This window comes from Micromys minutus, assembly GCF_963924665.1.
Source record: "Micromys minutus genome assembly, chromosome: 29".
NCBI classification, from domain to species: Eukaryota; Metazoa; Chordata; class Mammalia; order Rodentia; family Muridae; genus Micromys; species Micromys minutus.
The window spans coordinates 30,112,193-30,130,513 of NC_137964.1; the positions used below are offsets into that span (position 1 = coordinate 30,112,193).

The 18,321-nt window shown below is 49.4% G+C and overlaps 1 protein-coding gene across 1 annotated transcript in view; it reads right to left on the reverse strand.

The window, feature by feature from the left end:
- Positions 1-18,321, reverse strand: part of NOS1 (nitric oxide synthase 1) — a 153,718-nt gene that overhangs the window by 29,723 nt on the left and 105,674 nt on the right. The window contains exons 4-14 of the mRNA XM_080941335.1: positions 15,912-16,040; positions 14,093-14,238; positions 13,286-13,448; positions 12,531-12,622; positions 10,265-10,406; positions 7,203-7,342; positions 5,595-5,769; positions 4,355-4,456; positions 2,535-2,729; positions 1,917-2,002; positions 307-451 (exon numbers count right to left, since the gene is read on the reverse strand). Coding sequence (XP_080797461.1) covers positions 307-451; positions 1,917-2,002; positions 2,535-2,729; positions 4,355-4,456; positions 5,595-5,769; positions 7,203-7,342; positions 10,265-10,406; positions 12,531-12,622; positions 13,286-13,448; positions 14,093-14,238; positions 15,912-16,040 — 1,515 coding nt within the window. The remainder of the gene's footprint in view (positions 1-306; positions 452-1,916; positions 2,003-2,534; positions 2,730-4,354; positions 4,457-5,594; positions 5,770-7,202; positions 7,343-10,264; positions 10,407-12,530; positions 12,623-13,285; positions 13,449-14,092; positions 14,239-15,911; positions 16,041-18,321) is intronic.

Sequence of the window (18,321 nt, forward strand, 5' to 3'; positions counted from 1 at the left end):
TGGCTCCTCAGGTGTTCCATGAGAACAAGAGGTTTGTGGTCAGATGCGTTTGGAAAATACATCGTTTCCCACACGATGATGGCTGTTCATAGATACGGGCTAACGGTTACGAGCTCTGAAAAGTCCTGCGCCGGTACAACCCACAGAGCTAGGTCTTACACGAATCCTCAGCGGGATGGATTCTCATCCGCCTACTAACACTTTGCTCTAGAGATAGGGGGTTTCATGTGGTCTGGACTCTTGTAGGGAAATATGGGAATTATTTATTTTCCATAAGGGTTCAGGGAGCCGATACTACTCCTTTACCTTGGCATCGAAGGCGTGCTTGAAGATCTCACACAGGGTCTTGGCATAGGCTTGTGATTTGCCTGTCTCAGTGGCGTAGAGAATGGTCGCTTTGACTCTCTTGGCCATGGCCTGTCCCATCAGCTTGGCTGAGAACTTGACAGCCCTACAAGGGAGCAGGTGAAGATGGGGACAGAGAAGGAACATGAGATGCTGAGACTTCGGGACCCCTACAGATGTACCACACCCCAGAGTTTAGAGACTGTATTGACTTCTACATTAGTTCCCCAATACAACAAGTTCTGAGGCCCAAGGTTGCCAACCTGAATGTTGAGTGGGTGTATCTAGTCCTGAGAACCTTGTAATGCCACCGATAATGCCCAGGCCCTGAATGAGAGGGTCTTTCAAGATTTTCGAGAAAATATTTTATGTCATGTATTTATTTATTGCATGTGCATGGGTAGCCATGTGCTTCTGCCTCAGCCCAGGCATGGAGGTCAGAGGTCAGCCTGCCCAAACTGGCCCTCTCCTTCCACCATGTGGATCTTTTGATTTAGACTCAGGTCCTCAGGCTTGGCAGCAATGTTTTTGCCCTCTGAGTTATTTCACTGGTTGGACTTCAGTCCAACAAACGGAGATCCAGATTGCTTTATTTACAAATACACATCCAGCCAAGGTTCTGCATGGAACTTGGTACCTAGTGGGTACCTAGATAAACATCAAATATCTATCAAAAGAAATTGTGAATTTTTAAAGACAATGTGCCTAAACTGGGAGGAGTTTGACACCAAGCTGGGGAACTTTAAGCTAGGGCTGTACTGGTGGGGGGAGGGGGAGGGGCAGGAATGGCCGCCCACCATAGATTTAGCTGTACCTGAGCTTCCATTCCTTCCCTCACTAGAAATCTCCTTGAAGACAAATTACTAGATATCTCCCACCTGGGGCTTATTGGCGGCCAAGTTCATCATTTTATACAATTAGGGAAACCACACATGCTGTAGGAAGGAAGGCGTTGATCTGGAGGGACGGGGGGGGGGGGGGGGGGTGGGGGGGGGGGGTGGGGGGGGTGGTGGAATGTAAGGTGACGGACTCCCTAGAAGGCTGGAAGCCCAGAGAGCATGTGTAATTAACTCACAGGGTCTCCACCCTGCACTTAGCAACAGTGTTTCTTCCAACTGCCTTTCCTGGAGTCTGAAACTTTAGCCAAATCTGCTTGTTTAAGGTACTTTGGTAAGGAAAGGGGCCTTCCTGGTGAGCTCTTACTGGGAGGAAGTTGCAGAGATGGAGGGAAGAGAGAAAGGTGGAGGGAAGTGGGGATGGAGGGAGAGAGAACGGGAACATCTACTAGGCTCAAGTTCATTAGGGCAGGTACTGCAGGGTGGACCAGAGTCTTGCCTTTGGGGTCCCCTAGTGTAGTTGGTATCTGCTGTGTATCTGGATGCCACACATGAAGGTTCAACACGTGTGTGTGTGTGTGTGTGTGTGTGTGTGTGTGTGTGTGCTGGTGAAGTGAGAGAACGAGATGGATGTACCCATCGCCGAATTGGCACAGAGTACAGCACCTGCCTAGCTTTAGGTACTCCCAGCTAATGGCAGATAGATCCCTCCTTCCCCCTGTGCAGGGCACTTACTCTGCCAGTTTCTTGAAGCCAATGGCTCGCCGCTTCGTGGGGGTCCCGTTGGTGCCCTTCCACACGTGGGTGTTCCATGGATCAGGCTGGGAAGAGAAGTAATGATACCAGTCAGAGCCCTGGGGAAATTCAATCCCACTGGGAGATGCCCAGAGTTTCCTGGGGCTGGGGCTGCGGTTGTCCAACTCTTAGTCTCACAAGGTAGGGTTCGAGCCAGGGATGGCCACACATGTCCCTGTAGAGGTGATGGTTACACCTTCCTGCAGTGTCTCTCCAGCCCTTCCCACTCAACCTCTTTCCCCTTAGACTCCATGTTTGAGATAGGGTCTGGATACACAGCCCAGGCTGACTGCAAATTTCTCATCCTTCTGTTTCAACCTTCCTGAGTCTTGGGATCCTGGGTGTATGCCACCATGTCCAGCTCAAACTCTTCCTGGATCTGCACTTCCTCTTCCTGAAAAACCTACTTCCTGTCTCTGTAAGTCTCCCAGGCTACTGCGCATACCTATGTCCACAGCACCGGCCTGTTTGAATATGGCCCTTGAGAGTTGGGAAAACTTGGCCCATGCATGGTGGGTCTCAGGGCAGAGGGGAGCCGGGGGCAGGGTGGGGCAGGACCTGGTATTCAAAGGATGGGGTGAGTCGATAGTTGAGCATCTCCTGGTGGAAGACGGGGGTGATGCTGCCCGACATGGGGGGCACAATCCACACCCAGTCGGCGGGGCAGCCCCCCCTGAAACGGTGCTCATTCTCCATGTGTTTGATGAAGGACTCGGTGGCAGAGTGGTGGTCAACGATGGTCACCTTGTCGCTCTGCAGGAGGAGAGGGGACATGGAGTCAGGAAGGACGAGAAAGTGGGGTGTTCAGGTACCTTCCCTACAGAGCGGGCGTGGTTTTGTTGGAGTGGGCGTGGTTTTGTTGGAGTGGGCGTGGTTTTGTTGGAGTGGGCGTGGTTTTGTTGGAGTGGGCGTGGTTTTGTTGGACTGAGCGTGTCACCGTGGGCATGGGCTTTAAGGCCCTCATTCGCCTAGCTGCCTCAGATGAAGATGTAGAACTGCACCATGCCTGCCTGGATGCTGCCACTCTTCCTGCCATGCTTCCTGCCTTGATGATAATGGACTAAACCTCTGAACCTGTAAACCAGTCCCACTTAAATGTTTGCACTGATCATGGTGTCTGTTCACTGCAGTGAAACCCTAAGAGAGGCCACATGGAGGTGGGCAGACACTGTGCCAACTCCTTTCCTTTCCTTCCTTCACCTCTCCTGTGTCCTGAGTTCTGGTCATTTCTACAGCTCCTTAACTCTCCAAGCAAGGTTGCCTCTTGCCCCACATCCCGCATGGATCTCTGCACCCTGATGTTCTGTGGGGTGCCTGCTTTATTCATGTCCATCCAATGAACATGCCTATCTTCTGTCTACCAGGGCAAGGTTACTGTCAAGTCCCCAAAGTGGCTACCAAGATACCAGTTAGTGTCTGTCCACTTGGCATGACAACAGTGCCCACCTTGTGCTGAAAAGCAGCATGGTCTGGGTGGTCTGTTTCCCACCCATCTTCCTATAACTCCTGATGAGGGGCAGGAAGCCATACAGCTGAGGGTGAAGATGGGTATCAAATCTGTGATGGGTCTGTGTCTCTTAAGAGACGGAAAAGCATGGAGACCCGTCATCAAACTGCAGAATCTTAAATATCAAGTTCAGTCCTTCCTCTCCCTTCTCTTTATCAAATGTCACAATAGTCAGACATGTGGGTGGGAAGTAGGTCACGTGACACACGGGAGCCCCTGAAGGTGATTATTTTTTGGTGTTTGTGTATTGAAGTACGTTTGAAGGTGCATGCACATATATGTGCATGTGGAGTTCGGAGGGGGAACTCCGGGTGTCATTCCTCGGGTGCCTGTGTGAGACAGAGTCTGTTATTTCCTGGAAACTGACAAGGATGCGCTAGGCTGGATGGCCAGAGAGGATCCAGGAACCTCTGCCTCCTACCTCACTGGGTAATAAGCATTCATTCCCTCCTCCTGCCTCTCTGTGGGCGGGCTCTGGGGATTGAATGTAGGACCCCATGCTTGTAAAGCCAGCCCTTCACTGACCGAGCCATCTCTCCAGCCCCCAAAGGTGGGCCTTGCTAAGCAGAGCCCTTGGCCCCTCTGTTTAGAGCCTCTAGAGCAATGGTTCTTAGCCTTCCTGATGTTGTTACCCTTTAATACAGCTCCTGTTGTGGTGACCCCCACCTGTAAATTTGTTTTTATTGCTACTTTATAACTATAATTTTGCTACTGTTATAAATCATAGTGTAAGTTTCTGTGTTTTCTGATGTCCTTAGGTCACCTCTGTGAAAGGATTGTTTGACCCGCAGGCTGAGCACTGCGTTCTAGAAACTTCTCTCTTCCCTCTCTCTTCTTTCAGGCTTGAGCTTGGTGCTGAGCCCTAGGGTACCTGGAAACTGTACAGAACAGCAATGTTGATCTCCACAAGGGCTTGGTCCTTCCAAAGGGAGGATGTCTTTCTCATGTCCAAATCCATTTTCTTGGCTACTTCCTGCAAGGGCAAAGAAAACATCAACTCACAGGCTGGCTACCTCTGGATTTCAGACCAAAGACAGCGGTGTTTTGCGTTCTTAATTATCAGTTAGCCACTTATGGGCTGACCGGCTCACTCCCAGGTTCCAAAGATTTGCTATTGACAACCCATTTGGTAACTAAAGAGACATAGCTGGCCCTTAAGCTGCTAAACTCATGTGCCAATCAGTGTAGGAGAACGGATGTGCTAATGCCTAACACTTGAGATCTGGGAGCTAGCCACTTTCTAAGCCTATGCCCCTCTAGCAAAATAGCTCGACAGAAATATGTCCTGGCATCGGTACTTGACATAATAGAAATGAATCCCCAGGTCACAGTGGCAGAGGCCCGGAGGCAAACTCCTTAATTAAAGTTGTGCTTTCCCCTCCCTTTGCCAAGGCTAGTCACTGGTGGGAGCCCAGGTCTCATTACTTCGCTCAGATGCTACCATCGCTCAATTTGGGTAAATTGCTCCTCAGCCCGGCTGACACCGTATTCAGCCGCTGGAACAGAAGGGCCGGGGTGACAGAGTCTCTCATTTAAGCCACCAGGTGACTCGGAGAGCAGAGAGCAGACTTATTAATTCACTGTCCGAGGTGAAGGCTCTCAGTTTAGCTTGGGTCGGAGTCAGGGATACCTCTGCAGGAAGTGAACAGTCTCTGCTTTATGTAACTCTGTCCAGGGCCCTGTGACTTCCTGAAATGGGGAGGGTCCCTGCAGCCAGGCACAGTGCAGTGTTACTTTGGTTAAATGAATGAAAAAAATTGTCGAAAAAATCTAAAGGCTGGGGATTAAACCCAGGTTCTCATGCTTTGGGTGGGAAGCACTTAACCTACTGAGTCATCTCTCTCTCCATCTGCAGATGTTCATATCTGAAGGGGAGCAGAGAATCCTCTGTGGATGTCAAAGGAAAGATTCATGTGCAAGGTGCTTGCAGCGGTCTCTCTCTGGTGGCTGGACTTTTTGCTACTTCAACATTCGCTGGGGAAAACACAGCTGCTGCTGGCATTTCTAAAAGATTTACCAGGATTGCAGACCTGTCCCAACACATCCAATCTCCCAGCCCCAAAGCTGCAATGTCTCTGATTCCGTATTTGGGGACCACTGAGGGACCTCACCTCCAGGATGTTGTATCGAGAGTTGTCACAATAGTCACGGACGCCGATCTCCGTGCCCATATACCAGCCGCTGAAGGGACAGGCGCTGAACTCCAGGCCCCCAATCTCCAGCAGCATGTTGGACACAGCGGGGAGGCCATACCATTTGAGCCCCAGGTCCTTAAACCAGTCGAACCTGCAGAGAGTGAGATAGAATGAGATGGCCCTGCTCAGCATGCGGCCGGTTATCTTCTGAGCGGCTTCCTCAGGTTGGGGATGCTTCAGGCCCAGCACCCACTGGAACCACACACAAACCCTGATTATTGACAGTTCCCTACTCCCCCATTATCTTTTTTTCTGCACCTTCACTGCCTGTTTGCTAGATGGATGCTCTTCTCTCTGGGAAACCTTCCCAATGTCCAGCTGGGTTCAGGCAACCTCAGATTTCCCCTTTGCTGTGCTTTCTTGGAACTATTTTAGGAGGTATTGGTCTATGGTCTTCTCCTCTTTGACACAAACCACAGAGTCGGGGACAGAGTGGGCCCCAAAGCTAGTGCAGTGATGCATGGCCTGAGGACCACAGAGCAGTCTGAACAGCCTAGGAGTGGGCGAGAGTAAGCCAAGTGCTCCCAGGGATCTGGTTGTGTTCCAGTTTATCAAGCGCCTCAGACAGGTGTTCTCTGTCCAGGGAAGACTCAGGTAGAGCAGGTGGGGTACCATTCTCAGGTGCAACTTTCTGGGGGCCCCCAGAGATGGAGCCAACAAGATCAGCACTGTTATTTGTGTACGAGGTATTTGAAATTAATCCACACTTAAAAAAAAAAAGTGCTCTTTAAATAGACAGGCTCCTTCTCCTGTGACTTCCCTAACTCGCCAGACCCTTATGTCAGGGCTGAGCTGATCCTGTGTTTATTTAAGAAGTTGAGATGTAGTTCATCACAGATTAAAAATAATTAACTGGATTTCTAAGATCTACCTTGCTTGTGACTTAAGTTTCTTAGCAACCTCCCTCGGGTTTGGCCCCAGTCTAGCACCTCAGGGTGGTGTTCCTTCATTCATTTTATAATTACATTTATTTGTGTGTGTGTGTGTGTGTGTGTGTGTGTGTGTGTGTGTGTGTGTGTATACTCGCGCCTGAGGAGCCAATTCTGTCCTTCCACTGTGTGGGCCCTGGGATCGAACTCATGAGGTCAGGCTTGGCAGCAAGCTCCTTTACCAGTTGAACCACCTCACTAGCCTGGTGTGTTTTTCACTCTGAAAGTGCACATGCTTCTCTGACCTTGGTCTCCTAGCTACTTCTTGGCTCCAGATTCTGTCTGAACTTGTTTTGCCCAGGGTCAACCATTGTACGCAGCTTCCTCTATTGGACATCTGTGTCCACAGCAAGAGAGTAGGTATGTCTAATCTTGTGACCCCCCAAGGGCTGGGCAAAGGACAGGTCATGGAGTTGCTAAGAAACAGATGTATCTGGTGGTCCAGCAGGACCCTTGTATCCCAGTCTGACAGACGATGGGATCTGGGGCCCTCATGCTATCTGTTGGGGCTACAGAGAACCTGGAGTGGGGAATATAAGATGGACAGAGGAGGTAATCAGGGGGAGCCCCCTCCCCTGAAGCCACTCCCTCTTACTTGGGGTGCCTGATGGGTACTTCCAGCACCAGCTCTGGCGGGATCTGGAAGAGTTCAGGGTCGTTGCCATTGGCCTGGAGCAGGAGAGGCAGCACATCGAAACGGCCTCTTGGGGCTTTCCAGCCCTGCTGTATACAGATCTACAAACAGAAACCTCGGGTCACATCTCTGCCCCTGTCCTTCCAAACACAGCACACAGCAAGTGTGGGGGGAGGAGAGGGAGGTCTTCATGCAAGCGCTCGGAGGCCTCTGTGATGAGTGGGGCTTCAAAAAAGGAGTCGCTTTTTACAAGCTCGGCCTGACCTCACCATAGAACCAGGGCAACTTCTCCAGGGGCCAGAAAGGGTCTCATGTGCCGGCTGAGCACACAGAGGGGATGTGGGCTGTGTCTGACTGACTGTGGCATCCCCCACGTGCTAGCTTTTATGTGTGGTGTTAAGTGTCACAAGATACAAAGGAAATCTCCAGTATGGTGGCTCTCTGCAGAAAACACACGCACGGCTGTCCACAGGCACAGCGAGACGCAGGAGATAAAGTGTTTTGGAAGCTTCATTAGGAAGGGAAAGCTGGGAAGTGCAGCTCATTTTATTAGCACTCACATTTTAAACTGTGAATTTTAAATCCAACGCTGTACCTCACATGAATGATAGTTCGTTAATAATGGTTTGATACTAAAGTTAAAGAAGATGGGACTTGTTCATTTACTAAATATATTAACCCTATGTTTACCCAACATAATAAAGTAATTAAATATCACAGCTGGTGTATTAATTATATACATTTTATTGCTTTAAGTTCTCTTCCTGTGCTGTATGTATATTGTATATGTGTTTGTCTGTGTAGGCTTTCTACCTTATTTTATTTGAGACAGGGTCTGTTTATAATAAAAATACTTGTATTATTATTATTATTATTATTATTATTATTATTATTTTAGTTGATGTGTGTAGGTGTTTTGCTTGGTTGTGTATGTCTATGCACCAGGTGCATCCCTGGTACCTGCAGTGCCCAGAAGAAGGCACTGGATTTCCTTTCGTTGGAGTTACAGACAGTCGTGATGAGGACCATGGGAACTGAACCAAGGTCTTCTAGAAGACTCAGAAGCGTTCCTAACAGAACCATCTCTCCAGCCCAGAGGGTCTCACTGTGTAGCCCTGGCTGCCCTGGCACTATGTAGACCAGGCTGGCCTCAGAACCTCAGAGGTTCACCTGCCTCTGGCTCCAGGATGCTGGGACTGGAAGTGTGTGCTACCACGTAGGCTCCATTGCATTTTCTGATACATGGCCTCTGACTCCATGCCAGAGCTCAGTGGTTTGGCTAAAGTATGATCAGCGGATCCTCCCATCTCCAGCTTCTTGGTGCTTGGATGACAGGTTTGTGTCACTGAGCCCGGATTTTTCCAGGGGTGCTGGGATCCTTGTACAGCCCGCCCTCTACCCACCGAGCCACCTCTTCAGCCCCGCTTTTGCTTTTGAGACAGAGTCTCACTATGTAGCTCAGGCTAGCTTCAAATTCGCAACCCCTCCACCACAGGCACGCACCGCCATGATGCAGGAGAAAGGACAGCATTATTGAAGTGAATATATTCAAATAGGATATTTAACAGGAAAACTGAATATATTTAATCTACTCAGCTTCTGAATTTATCAGTGTGCTAATCTGCTCCATCCCACTATTAACTCTCCTATTGCACTTTCAAAATCTGTTCAAAATAAGGTTATAATGGGGGTGGGTGGGTGAAGAGGTGTCTGAGAAGTTAATAGTACTGCCTACTCTTCTAGAAGGCCTGGTTCGATTCCCAGTTCCCATGTGGGAGCTCACAACAGCAATTCCAGCTTCAGGGGATCTGACATCCTCACGCCAATGTTTATAAAGTAAAATCAAGTAAGTTATTTTTGAAGAGTATTAGTGAGCTGTTTCTGGTTTTTTGTTTTTGTTTTTGTTTTTTTGTTTTGATTTGTTTGTTTGTGGTCACCTTGGGGATCTCTTGGTTGGGGTGAGCTGCGAAGCAAGCTCACATCCACATGCTTGCCTGGCTGCTATCAGGGAAGTGACGGGCTCCAAACAACCATGTAGCCAGGTTTGGGGTGTTTCTCTGTGCCATGTGAGCGGAAGCCAGGAGAGTGCATCCTGGTCATGGAAGGTTCTGGACACAGATGAAGAAGGAAGAGTTGTGGTCCACAGTCATGTTCCGCTTAAGCAGGAGGCAAGGTCAGCCAACTACATGCTTAGCAGTTAGCACTCAGCCAAGTGGAACGGAGTCTGGGGAGTCTGGCCCAGACTCCGAGTGCACAGGTGCGGCTCCTGGTTGCCCTGGTTACAGCCTTGTTCCCAGGATTATCACATTTCAACGAGAAAAGTCTTATGCATATGAAGAGGGGGAAAGCAGGGTGTTTGTGGGGTGAGCAAAGGGGTACCTAGGCTCTGGCATCTGTCTGCTGCCATGCACCAGTGAGTACCATACATGTGAAAGTGTCTCTGCCCTGATCCGAGCATGGTCATGTCCACTTGGAAGGGACCAGCCTTGACATATACTGTTGTCTGGGAGTGTCAAGCCTGATAGTCAAGTCAGGCCTAGCTTAACACACTCCCGGAGATCCCTGTTTCTGCTTCCTAAGTACTGAGATTAAAGGTGTGTGTCACTGAACCTGGCTCCAGCCCAAACTATTGATCAAGACACGAAGGAGCCATGGAAAGGGTGGTCCCTGGATGTGACTTCTCTGAGCAATGTTGGTATTGGTGGGAGTCTGGGAGGACCTTCCCTGGGGTCCTAGACGGTCCTTGCTTCCTTCAAGAGTTTAGAATCAGTGCTGGGGGCTGACAAGTTGATTTTCAACTCTGAAAGGGGACAGAAGCTTCCACAGGGAGTCTTGGGGGAGCCAAAGGGCTGTGATGAACTTGAAGGTGATCACACGCAAGAGCAAGTCTGAGGAGTGGCTCCGTGCTCTTTGCTAGCTGGACCCTTCGTGATAAAAGATGCTAAACTGGAAATGCACAGGAGCTGGGAGGGGGTGGTGGATGAAGAGTCCAGCGGGGATAAGCTTGAGGGGTCTAGGCTCACCTCTGTAAACTGCACGTTGGCTGGATCCCCCAAGGTAGAGCCATCTGGCTGCTTGTAGCCTGCGTAGCGGATGAGCTGCGAGTTCCACACTCGGAAGTCATGCTTGCCATCAGTCCTCTGAGGGAATATAGTGATGGCCGACCTTGGGAGAGGAGAGAGGACGGAAGTCACCAGGGTGGGACTTGCCCATTGGAGGATCAGAGGTCCAGGTCTCCAGCTGTAGGAAGGAGCCAAGTTACCAGCTCCTCCAAACAGAACCCTTGGTTTGTGCACAAGGCAGAAGACGGCAAAAAATACGGATCCTGGCTTTGAAGTTATGATCCTCCTGCCCCAGCCTCCTGAGGGCCAGAATGAGAGGGTTTTGCCACCACACACTGCAGGGCATATGCGCCCTATATGGACATTACCTTGCGTCCCGTCCCTCATTTGGAATTCCTCTCTCCTGTTACTGGCTATTTGCATAAGCAGCATGTTCTCTGGAGCTCACCAGACCCCGCTTTCTGTAGGTCTTACTCTTAAGCATTTGCTACTTTGGGGTGGGATGTCACCAATGTCAGAGAGATGAGGTTAGATCTTGGGCTGGAAGCAATTCATGGAGCCATCACGGACGCTCCACGTCTCTTAATGAAAGTCTCTGTAGCACACGGAAGACTACAAATCCCGAAGCCAGCTGCCTTCCATCTGACATCAAGGCACATGGCTATGTCTACAGGTGGCCACCAGCCAGAGCCCGTTTATGTGCACATACATCTAAGAAGCCTGCTTATAAACACCAGAGCCATGCGCCACGAGTCTCGTGTGATACTCAGTGGGAACTGAGCCGGAGGGAGGGAGGTGGAAAGCATGACCACACCCACCCTTCTCCTGCTTCCCTGGGGCTGTTGGTTACCTGTTTGAAGGTCAGTGCATAAACTATTTCAGCTCAGGCTGTATGTTCTCCTACGCCCGCTGAATGGCTTTTAGACCCGAGGTTTAAAACAATCCTAAGTGATTTTTTTTTTCAATTAGCTCTCATGAAGATCCCCGTTCCACAGCTGCAGAATTTCGGGTAACCCCTCCTCTTGCAGGCTCATAGTGTCCTTTAAAAACCACCAGAGCAGCCCCTGAGCAACTTGAGGGCTTAGCCTTGGCAAGGCCTCACATTCATGGCTTAGAATATGCTGGAAGATTCTCTGACTCTGTCTCTGTCTGCCTGCCTGTCTGTCTGCCTGCCTCTATGTCTTTCTGTCTATCTGTCTCCTTCCTCCCACCTCTCTCGCTGAGCTCATACATGGAAGCCAGAGGCCCACCCTGCTTTTGAGACAAGGTCTCTCTCTCACTCCTCCTGGAGGGATGGATTCCTCAGGGATCCCCAGTTCCACTTTCCCAGCACAAGGATGGTAAGCACTACTCCTCACCACATCTAGCTTTACAAACATGGCTTCTGGATTCACACTCAGATCCCCACCTATGCCGGTACAGTGAACACCTTATCAACCAAGCTCCCTCTGTAGCCACTTGCTGGAAAGTTCTCCATTACTGTATCGGGGTGAGGTTACTTAGGAGAGAGTCCTAAAACGAGTTCCTCGAATACACATGATTTCTGTTCCTACTGATGGTTTAGGCAGCGAGGAAATCCATGCCCGAGGCAGACAAGCTCCTTCTGTATAAGCTCAGGGAAGCCCAGGGTGTGCGTGTGGAGGAAAATCTATGGGAATATCCCTGAAATAGCCCCGGGTGTTTCCGAGTTGGGACCAATTCTCAGCAGTGGGGAACAGATGTCACCAGCAGGATTGACAAGTGCAGCCAGCTGTGGACGGAGCCTCAGCTGTGAGGGAGCAGCTGAGGCCAGTGTGGAAGTCACAGGACAAGTTACCCCCCGCAGGCTCCATTCTTTGTATGGGTACAAGAGTCCAGGGTGGGGCTAGGGGACCACAGGACTGGAAGGCACAATGCTGGGCAGAATGGGAGGCAGCCACAGCAGGGAGGTTTCTGTGAGAGCTGGCTCTACTCAGAAATGGGACTTTCTTCTTTCCAGGAATCCTAACTAGTTTCCTGTCCTCTCTGCGGGTGACAGGGAACTAGAGTCCAGCCAGACGTTCAGTTTTTGTTGTTCTTTCCAGAAGAGGAAGGGCAGGGGAGCACAGTGCCAGGCCCTCTCTGCCAGCCGGGCCACCTCCCCACCAGAGGACGGCCTTTTCCCCTGGCAGCCTAGGCACACCCAGAACTAGCACCCAGTGTGGCTGGGTGTTCGCCCCACTCCGTCCCACCCAGCAGGGCAACTCACCTGAGGTTCCCTTTGTTGGTGGCATACTTGACGTGGTTGCAGATGTAGTTGAACATGCCATGGGCCGTGGTGCAGTCTCGGGCATCGAACACCTGCAGGGAGTGTGTGATGGGACAGCTGGCTGCCTCTTCTCTCCCTGGCAGCCCCAGGGCAGAGTTCCTTTCGGGGAACCCTGAGCCCTGTCTTGGTTAGCCAGTTCCCTCCGACTCTTGAAGTCTAGGCTGTATTTGGCACTGCCTTTTATTTTATGCTAATAACCAATGATGGACCCCACACCCTCCTCAAGTCCGCAGCACTAATGAAAGTCAGCGGCTCACTGAACACAAAAATAAAATATAGGATGCGGAAGTAGAGAGGGTCAGGTAGGAATGGGAAGGGGACAAGGGACGGCGGTAAGGACTGAACGTGGTCAAAATCCTTCCTATAAATGAAACGGCCATGACGAAGCCCACAAGTACGTATAATGTATGCTAACACAGTCTGTGGAACAGAAAGCCCAAGCCCCTCCCTAGCAGAGAATCATAACAGGGACACAGAAGCGAACTCCTTCGGGCAGGGGCAAGTAAAAGGGAGCAGTGGGGTCTGCAGCAAAGAGGAGAGCCCGAATTCTACTGAGAGGCATGGCAGTTTTATGCAATAAAGAGCAGCGTTCTCATAGACCCCCACCAGGTCACATCTCTTTTAAAGTTCCATCCGGCCCCCATGGCTTGTTCTGTCCCAGAGGGTCTCCAGGATGTCTGAGCATCACTACTTACCTGCAGCTTAGACCACTGGATCCTGCCCACACAGCGAGAGGCATTCCGCCAGGCGTGTTTGGCGCCATAGATGAGCTCAGTGTCCTTGAGCTGGTAGGTGCTGGTGCTTTCAATCTCCTTGTTCACCTCCTCCAGCCTGTCCATGTGGGCCTTGGAGCCAAACCTAAGGGGGGAGGGACAGAGAGGGGGGCAGCAATGTGACGGCCTTGAAGTGTTCTGTATGTGTGCAGGTGCACGAGCGTGTATGCGTGTATGCGTTCACATGTGTGGAGGTGGGGGGTGTATGTGCATATGTGTATGTGCATGTGTGTATGTATGTGTGCATGAGTGAGTGCACATGTATGTGTGAGTAGGTGTGAATGTGTAAGTGTGTGTAATTGTGCATGTGTGTATATGCATTTGCATGCACATATATATGTGTATGTATGCATTGTGTATGTGTGTATGTATGTGCATGTGCATGTATGTGTGCATGTGTGTGTGCACGTGTGTGTGTATGAATGTGTGTATGTGCTTGTGTACATGTTTGAGCATGTATTAAAGGCTTGGAGCTCCGTGCTATTACCAGGTGACGGAGCTTTAAGCTGGGGAAAGTGAGTGCCTTCTTCTAACTCTCCCACGTTACTTTTTGAGGCAGGGTCTCTCCCTGTGCCTGAGCGGTTAGTGAGCCCCAGGGATCTGCTTGTCTCTACTCTCCATCGCTGGAATTGCAGACACGTCCCAACACGCTGGGAATCCGAACTCACGTGGTCACACGTGCATGGTGAGCATTTCCCCCAGGCCCAGCTGCCTGGCGCCCGTACTTGCCTCTTAATGGATGAGTAGTATTGGTCGAGGAACTCTTTGGCTAGCGGAAAGAGCTGGTCCTTCGTGCGGACATCCTCTGGCTTCCGCGTGTGGTGGGACGGCAGCATGATGGAGCCCATGCAGATGTGCTCTGTGCACCCTGTTTCCTGGAGGCCAAGAGGGATGCGGGTGAGCGTCCGCCGTGACTGAGAACCATGGTTCCCAAGTTGTTTGTGCTGATGAGTTAGGGAAGGGGCTTTTTCACTGCGACGCACAGTCACTGGTGCAGCAAAATGGTGTCTATCTGACTCTGTCGTCTCTACCATTTATCAACTTACCTACCCATCATCAGTATATCATCTACCTACCCATGTATCCATCCATCCATGTATGTACATATGTATTTATCTATGTATGCATCTATTTATTTATCTGTCTATATATTTGGTATGAATCCATCCATGTATGTATATATGTATTTATCTATATATGTATATTTGTATCTATTATCTAGGTATCTATGCATCTATATATCTATCATTTATCACATCACTTATTTACCTGTCACCTATCTATCATCTATTATCATTCTATTAATAATCTATATATAGGTTTATATATTGTCCAATCTTCCATCTATTAATTATATTATGTATCATCTATCTATCACCTATCTATCTATCATCTATCTATTATCTATCTTTCTATCATCTATCTATCTATCATCTAGTTTTTGTTTTAAGGCAGCATCTCATGTAGCCCAGAGTGGCCTTGAACTCAGTGTGTACCTGAGGTTGGCCTTGAGTTTTTGACTTTCTGCCAAAGTACAGATACACAACCATCATAGTCAGTTCTGGAAAAAAAAATCCATTCTATGTTGATCAAAGAGAACTAATAATGGAGTTGTCATCATCATCATCATCATCATCATCATCATCATCATCACCATCATCATCATCATCATCACCATCATCACCATCATCATCATCACCATCATCACCATCATCACCATCATCACCATCACCACCATCATCATCATCATCATCATCATCGTTGAGACAGGGTCTCATGTAGCCCAGGCTGGCCTGAAGCTCAATATACAGCTAAGGCCAAGGATGACCTTTGAATTTCTGACCCTGCTGCCTCCACCTCCTAAGTGTAGAGATTACAGCCATGTATCACTACCCCTACTTATACACTGGGTATGTATGGCTTATTCATACGCAGGACTTTGTATATGCTGGATGAGGACTCTGACTGAACTCCATCCTCAGCTCCTAAGAACGTGTCTGATCGAAGCCCAAGGTAGCCGCAGATGTTTCCTGCCCCGCACACTCATTCCTTTTGATGTGATTTTACTGTGCCTCTCCTGAGATGCAACCTGTCCCTCACCCCTTGGAACTGGGACCTATAGAATGTAACACTGCATCAGCTGACAGAGGCATCATTTCTTCAGGAGGTTTGTATTTTAACAACAACAACAAAACGGAAGGCAGAGGGTTAGAACACTTGGGTATTAAGAATCTGGTGTAGAACAGAGTCCACAGTGTGTAATGTAGGAAGGGCTGTCTCAATAACCCATCCATGATCACCCTGGAAGATGGAAAGGATGTTCAAGGACCCTTAAATTCTCCTGGGAGCAAGGTGAACCTAGAGAGGCTTTAACTCATTGATAAAACATCCAGGAAGGTGTTAGGCAGCACCAGCTGTGACCCTCTGGCCTCTCATGGGGGTGGGCTACAGGAAGTGTTTATTAAAACCACACGCCATGCACAGGATCCCCCAACACAGATGCTCATCCCCACTTCTTCTTGTGAGGTGAATTAGTCCCAACACTCACCAGCGTGCTCTTCAGGTGCAGGGTGTCAGTGAGGACCACATCTGTCTCCCAGTTCTTGACCTTGAGGAAGCGAGGGCATCTGGAAGGACTGCCGTTCTTGGTGGGAGACTGTTTCCCCGAGGCAGGGGACTGGGAATGACAAGGAAGGTATCAAATGAGGGGCCATAGTGTCTTAACTGAGATGTGAGGACTTTCTTTTTCTAGAGTTTTTCTCTGGGTCACCTCCAGCCTTCCCTGAGTGCCAGGTGCAAGGTTCCCCGAGACCAACAGCTTTGCCTATGAAGAAAATGTGCCACGGTGTGGAAAAATGTTACAGACTCAATCTGGGGACAAGGAGGCAGGAGCTCAAAGGTGACCCCTTCAATGTTTGTCATAGAGTCAAGACTATCCAGAATAGACTGAAATTCTAATCTTTAGAGTGCTACATGGAGACCTGGTTTGTTGAGTGAATCAACGATGGAGCAGAAACTACCAGGCTTTGAATATGGTCCTTAGAGCTATGGTTTGCTTGGTGGGCACACTTCCACGTAACAGGTAATGCAGGGAGGAGTCAGGTCTGACCTGAGTGACTCCAACATATCTGTCTTAGTTAGGGTTTTACTTCTGTGAACAGACATCATGACCAAGGCAAGTCTTATAAAGACAACATTTAATTGGGGCAGGTTCAGAGGTTCAGTCCATTATCATTAAGGTGGGAGCATGGCAGCATCCAGGCAGGCATGGTGCAGGAGGAGCTCAGAGTTCTATATCTTCATCTGAAGGCTGCTGGCAGAATACTGACTTCTGTCAGTAGCTATAACTAGGGTTTAGAAGCCCATGCCCACAATGACACACCTCCTCCAACAGGGCCACATCTCCAAATCGTGCCCCTACCTGGGCCAACTCAAACCACGACACTATCTGAGTTTCAATTCACAAGCTCTTACATGTACACCATCTGAATGTAAATGTACAGCATCCTAGCTCACAGCCCAACAAGCTCTGTTAATGGACATAATGGTGACCCAGCAGTGTCCGTCCTCAGCCTTCTGAAACAGGAGAGAAAGAATCCACAGATACAAAGGTGCTATGAGGTAGGATGAGACTAGGAAGGAGGGGGTGTGGATGCAGGCTAAGTTGGGGATACAGGTAAGCACAAGGGCCTATGGTCATGATGGACTTGTGAAGGTCAAAGGACCAGGGGTCTGGGTGTGTATGGGGGGTGTGGGGAGGGAGGGAGTCTGGTGCTCAGCATTGAAGTACTTGCTTCACCAGACATAACAGTCCTCAGCATGGTTCCCAGACCCATGAGAAAAAAACTAGGTCCAGTGATGTACACTGGGGAGGCAGAGACAGGCAGACATCTGGGACTGGCTGGTCAGTCAGCCTAGCCTAACTGGGGAGTTCTGGGCCATTGAGAGACACTGTGTCAAAAGAATAAGTTAGAGGCACCCAAGGAATGTTGCCCGAGGTAACCTCTGACCTCCCTATACATACATATGCTCATTAAACAGAAGCAAAGCTCCAAGGGACCAGCAAGGAGGCCAGTGAGGTGGACACACACAGGGAGGGAGAAAATAGGGACAGGAAGGTTAGAAGTCAAGTTTGTGGCTCAAGCTTGGCAGATCTGAGGCAGGAGGATAGCTATGAGTTACATAGGTATTTGCTTCAGTCTGCTTTCTTTTCTCAGTACCTGGTGTCCCTCGGGAGGCTTGCATTTGTGATCTGGAGACTGACCTGAGGCAGGAATTCCAGAAGGGGCCTGTGGACATGGTGTCTCCATCAGGTGGAAGGGCAAAGGTTTGGAGGGTTGGGGGGATGAAGATGAGGTGTAGGGTGTGACAGGTTGATGGGTACCTCTATCCCTTACCACCAAGGAGCACAGAGACTTATTGGACTACAATCCATGCACCCCCTTACAATACTCGGTAAATAGTTCTATTATTATGTAGCTTAAGGAATATGAAAAGAGAAAAATTCTGTGTATAGTTAGTATACACATACACACATACATACACACACACATTCATATACATACATACATACACACATGCATACATACATACACACATACATATATACACACACACATACATACACACACACACACACACACACACACACACCAGTTTCAGGGAAATGGACAAGAGTGTGTCCCACTAGGCCAGGGCTTTACCACTGAGCCTCATCCCCAGCCTCCAGTCACAGTTTTGTTTTGTTTCTTCCCTGAATATTTTCAACACACAGCTGGCTGAATCAGTGCATGTGGCTTTAGAGACACAGGAAACTGACTTCCTCATCTGCCTTCTCCTTGTTTAGCTGCCTCTTCCCCAGCTTGTGTGGAATAAGCATTTGGGGACCTGTCATAAACTGAGTTGTACCCCCCCCAAATTTACATGCCAGAACCCTAATCCTTTGGTGACAGGAATTT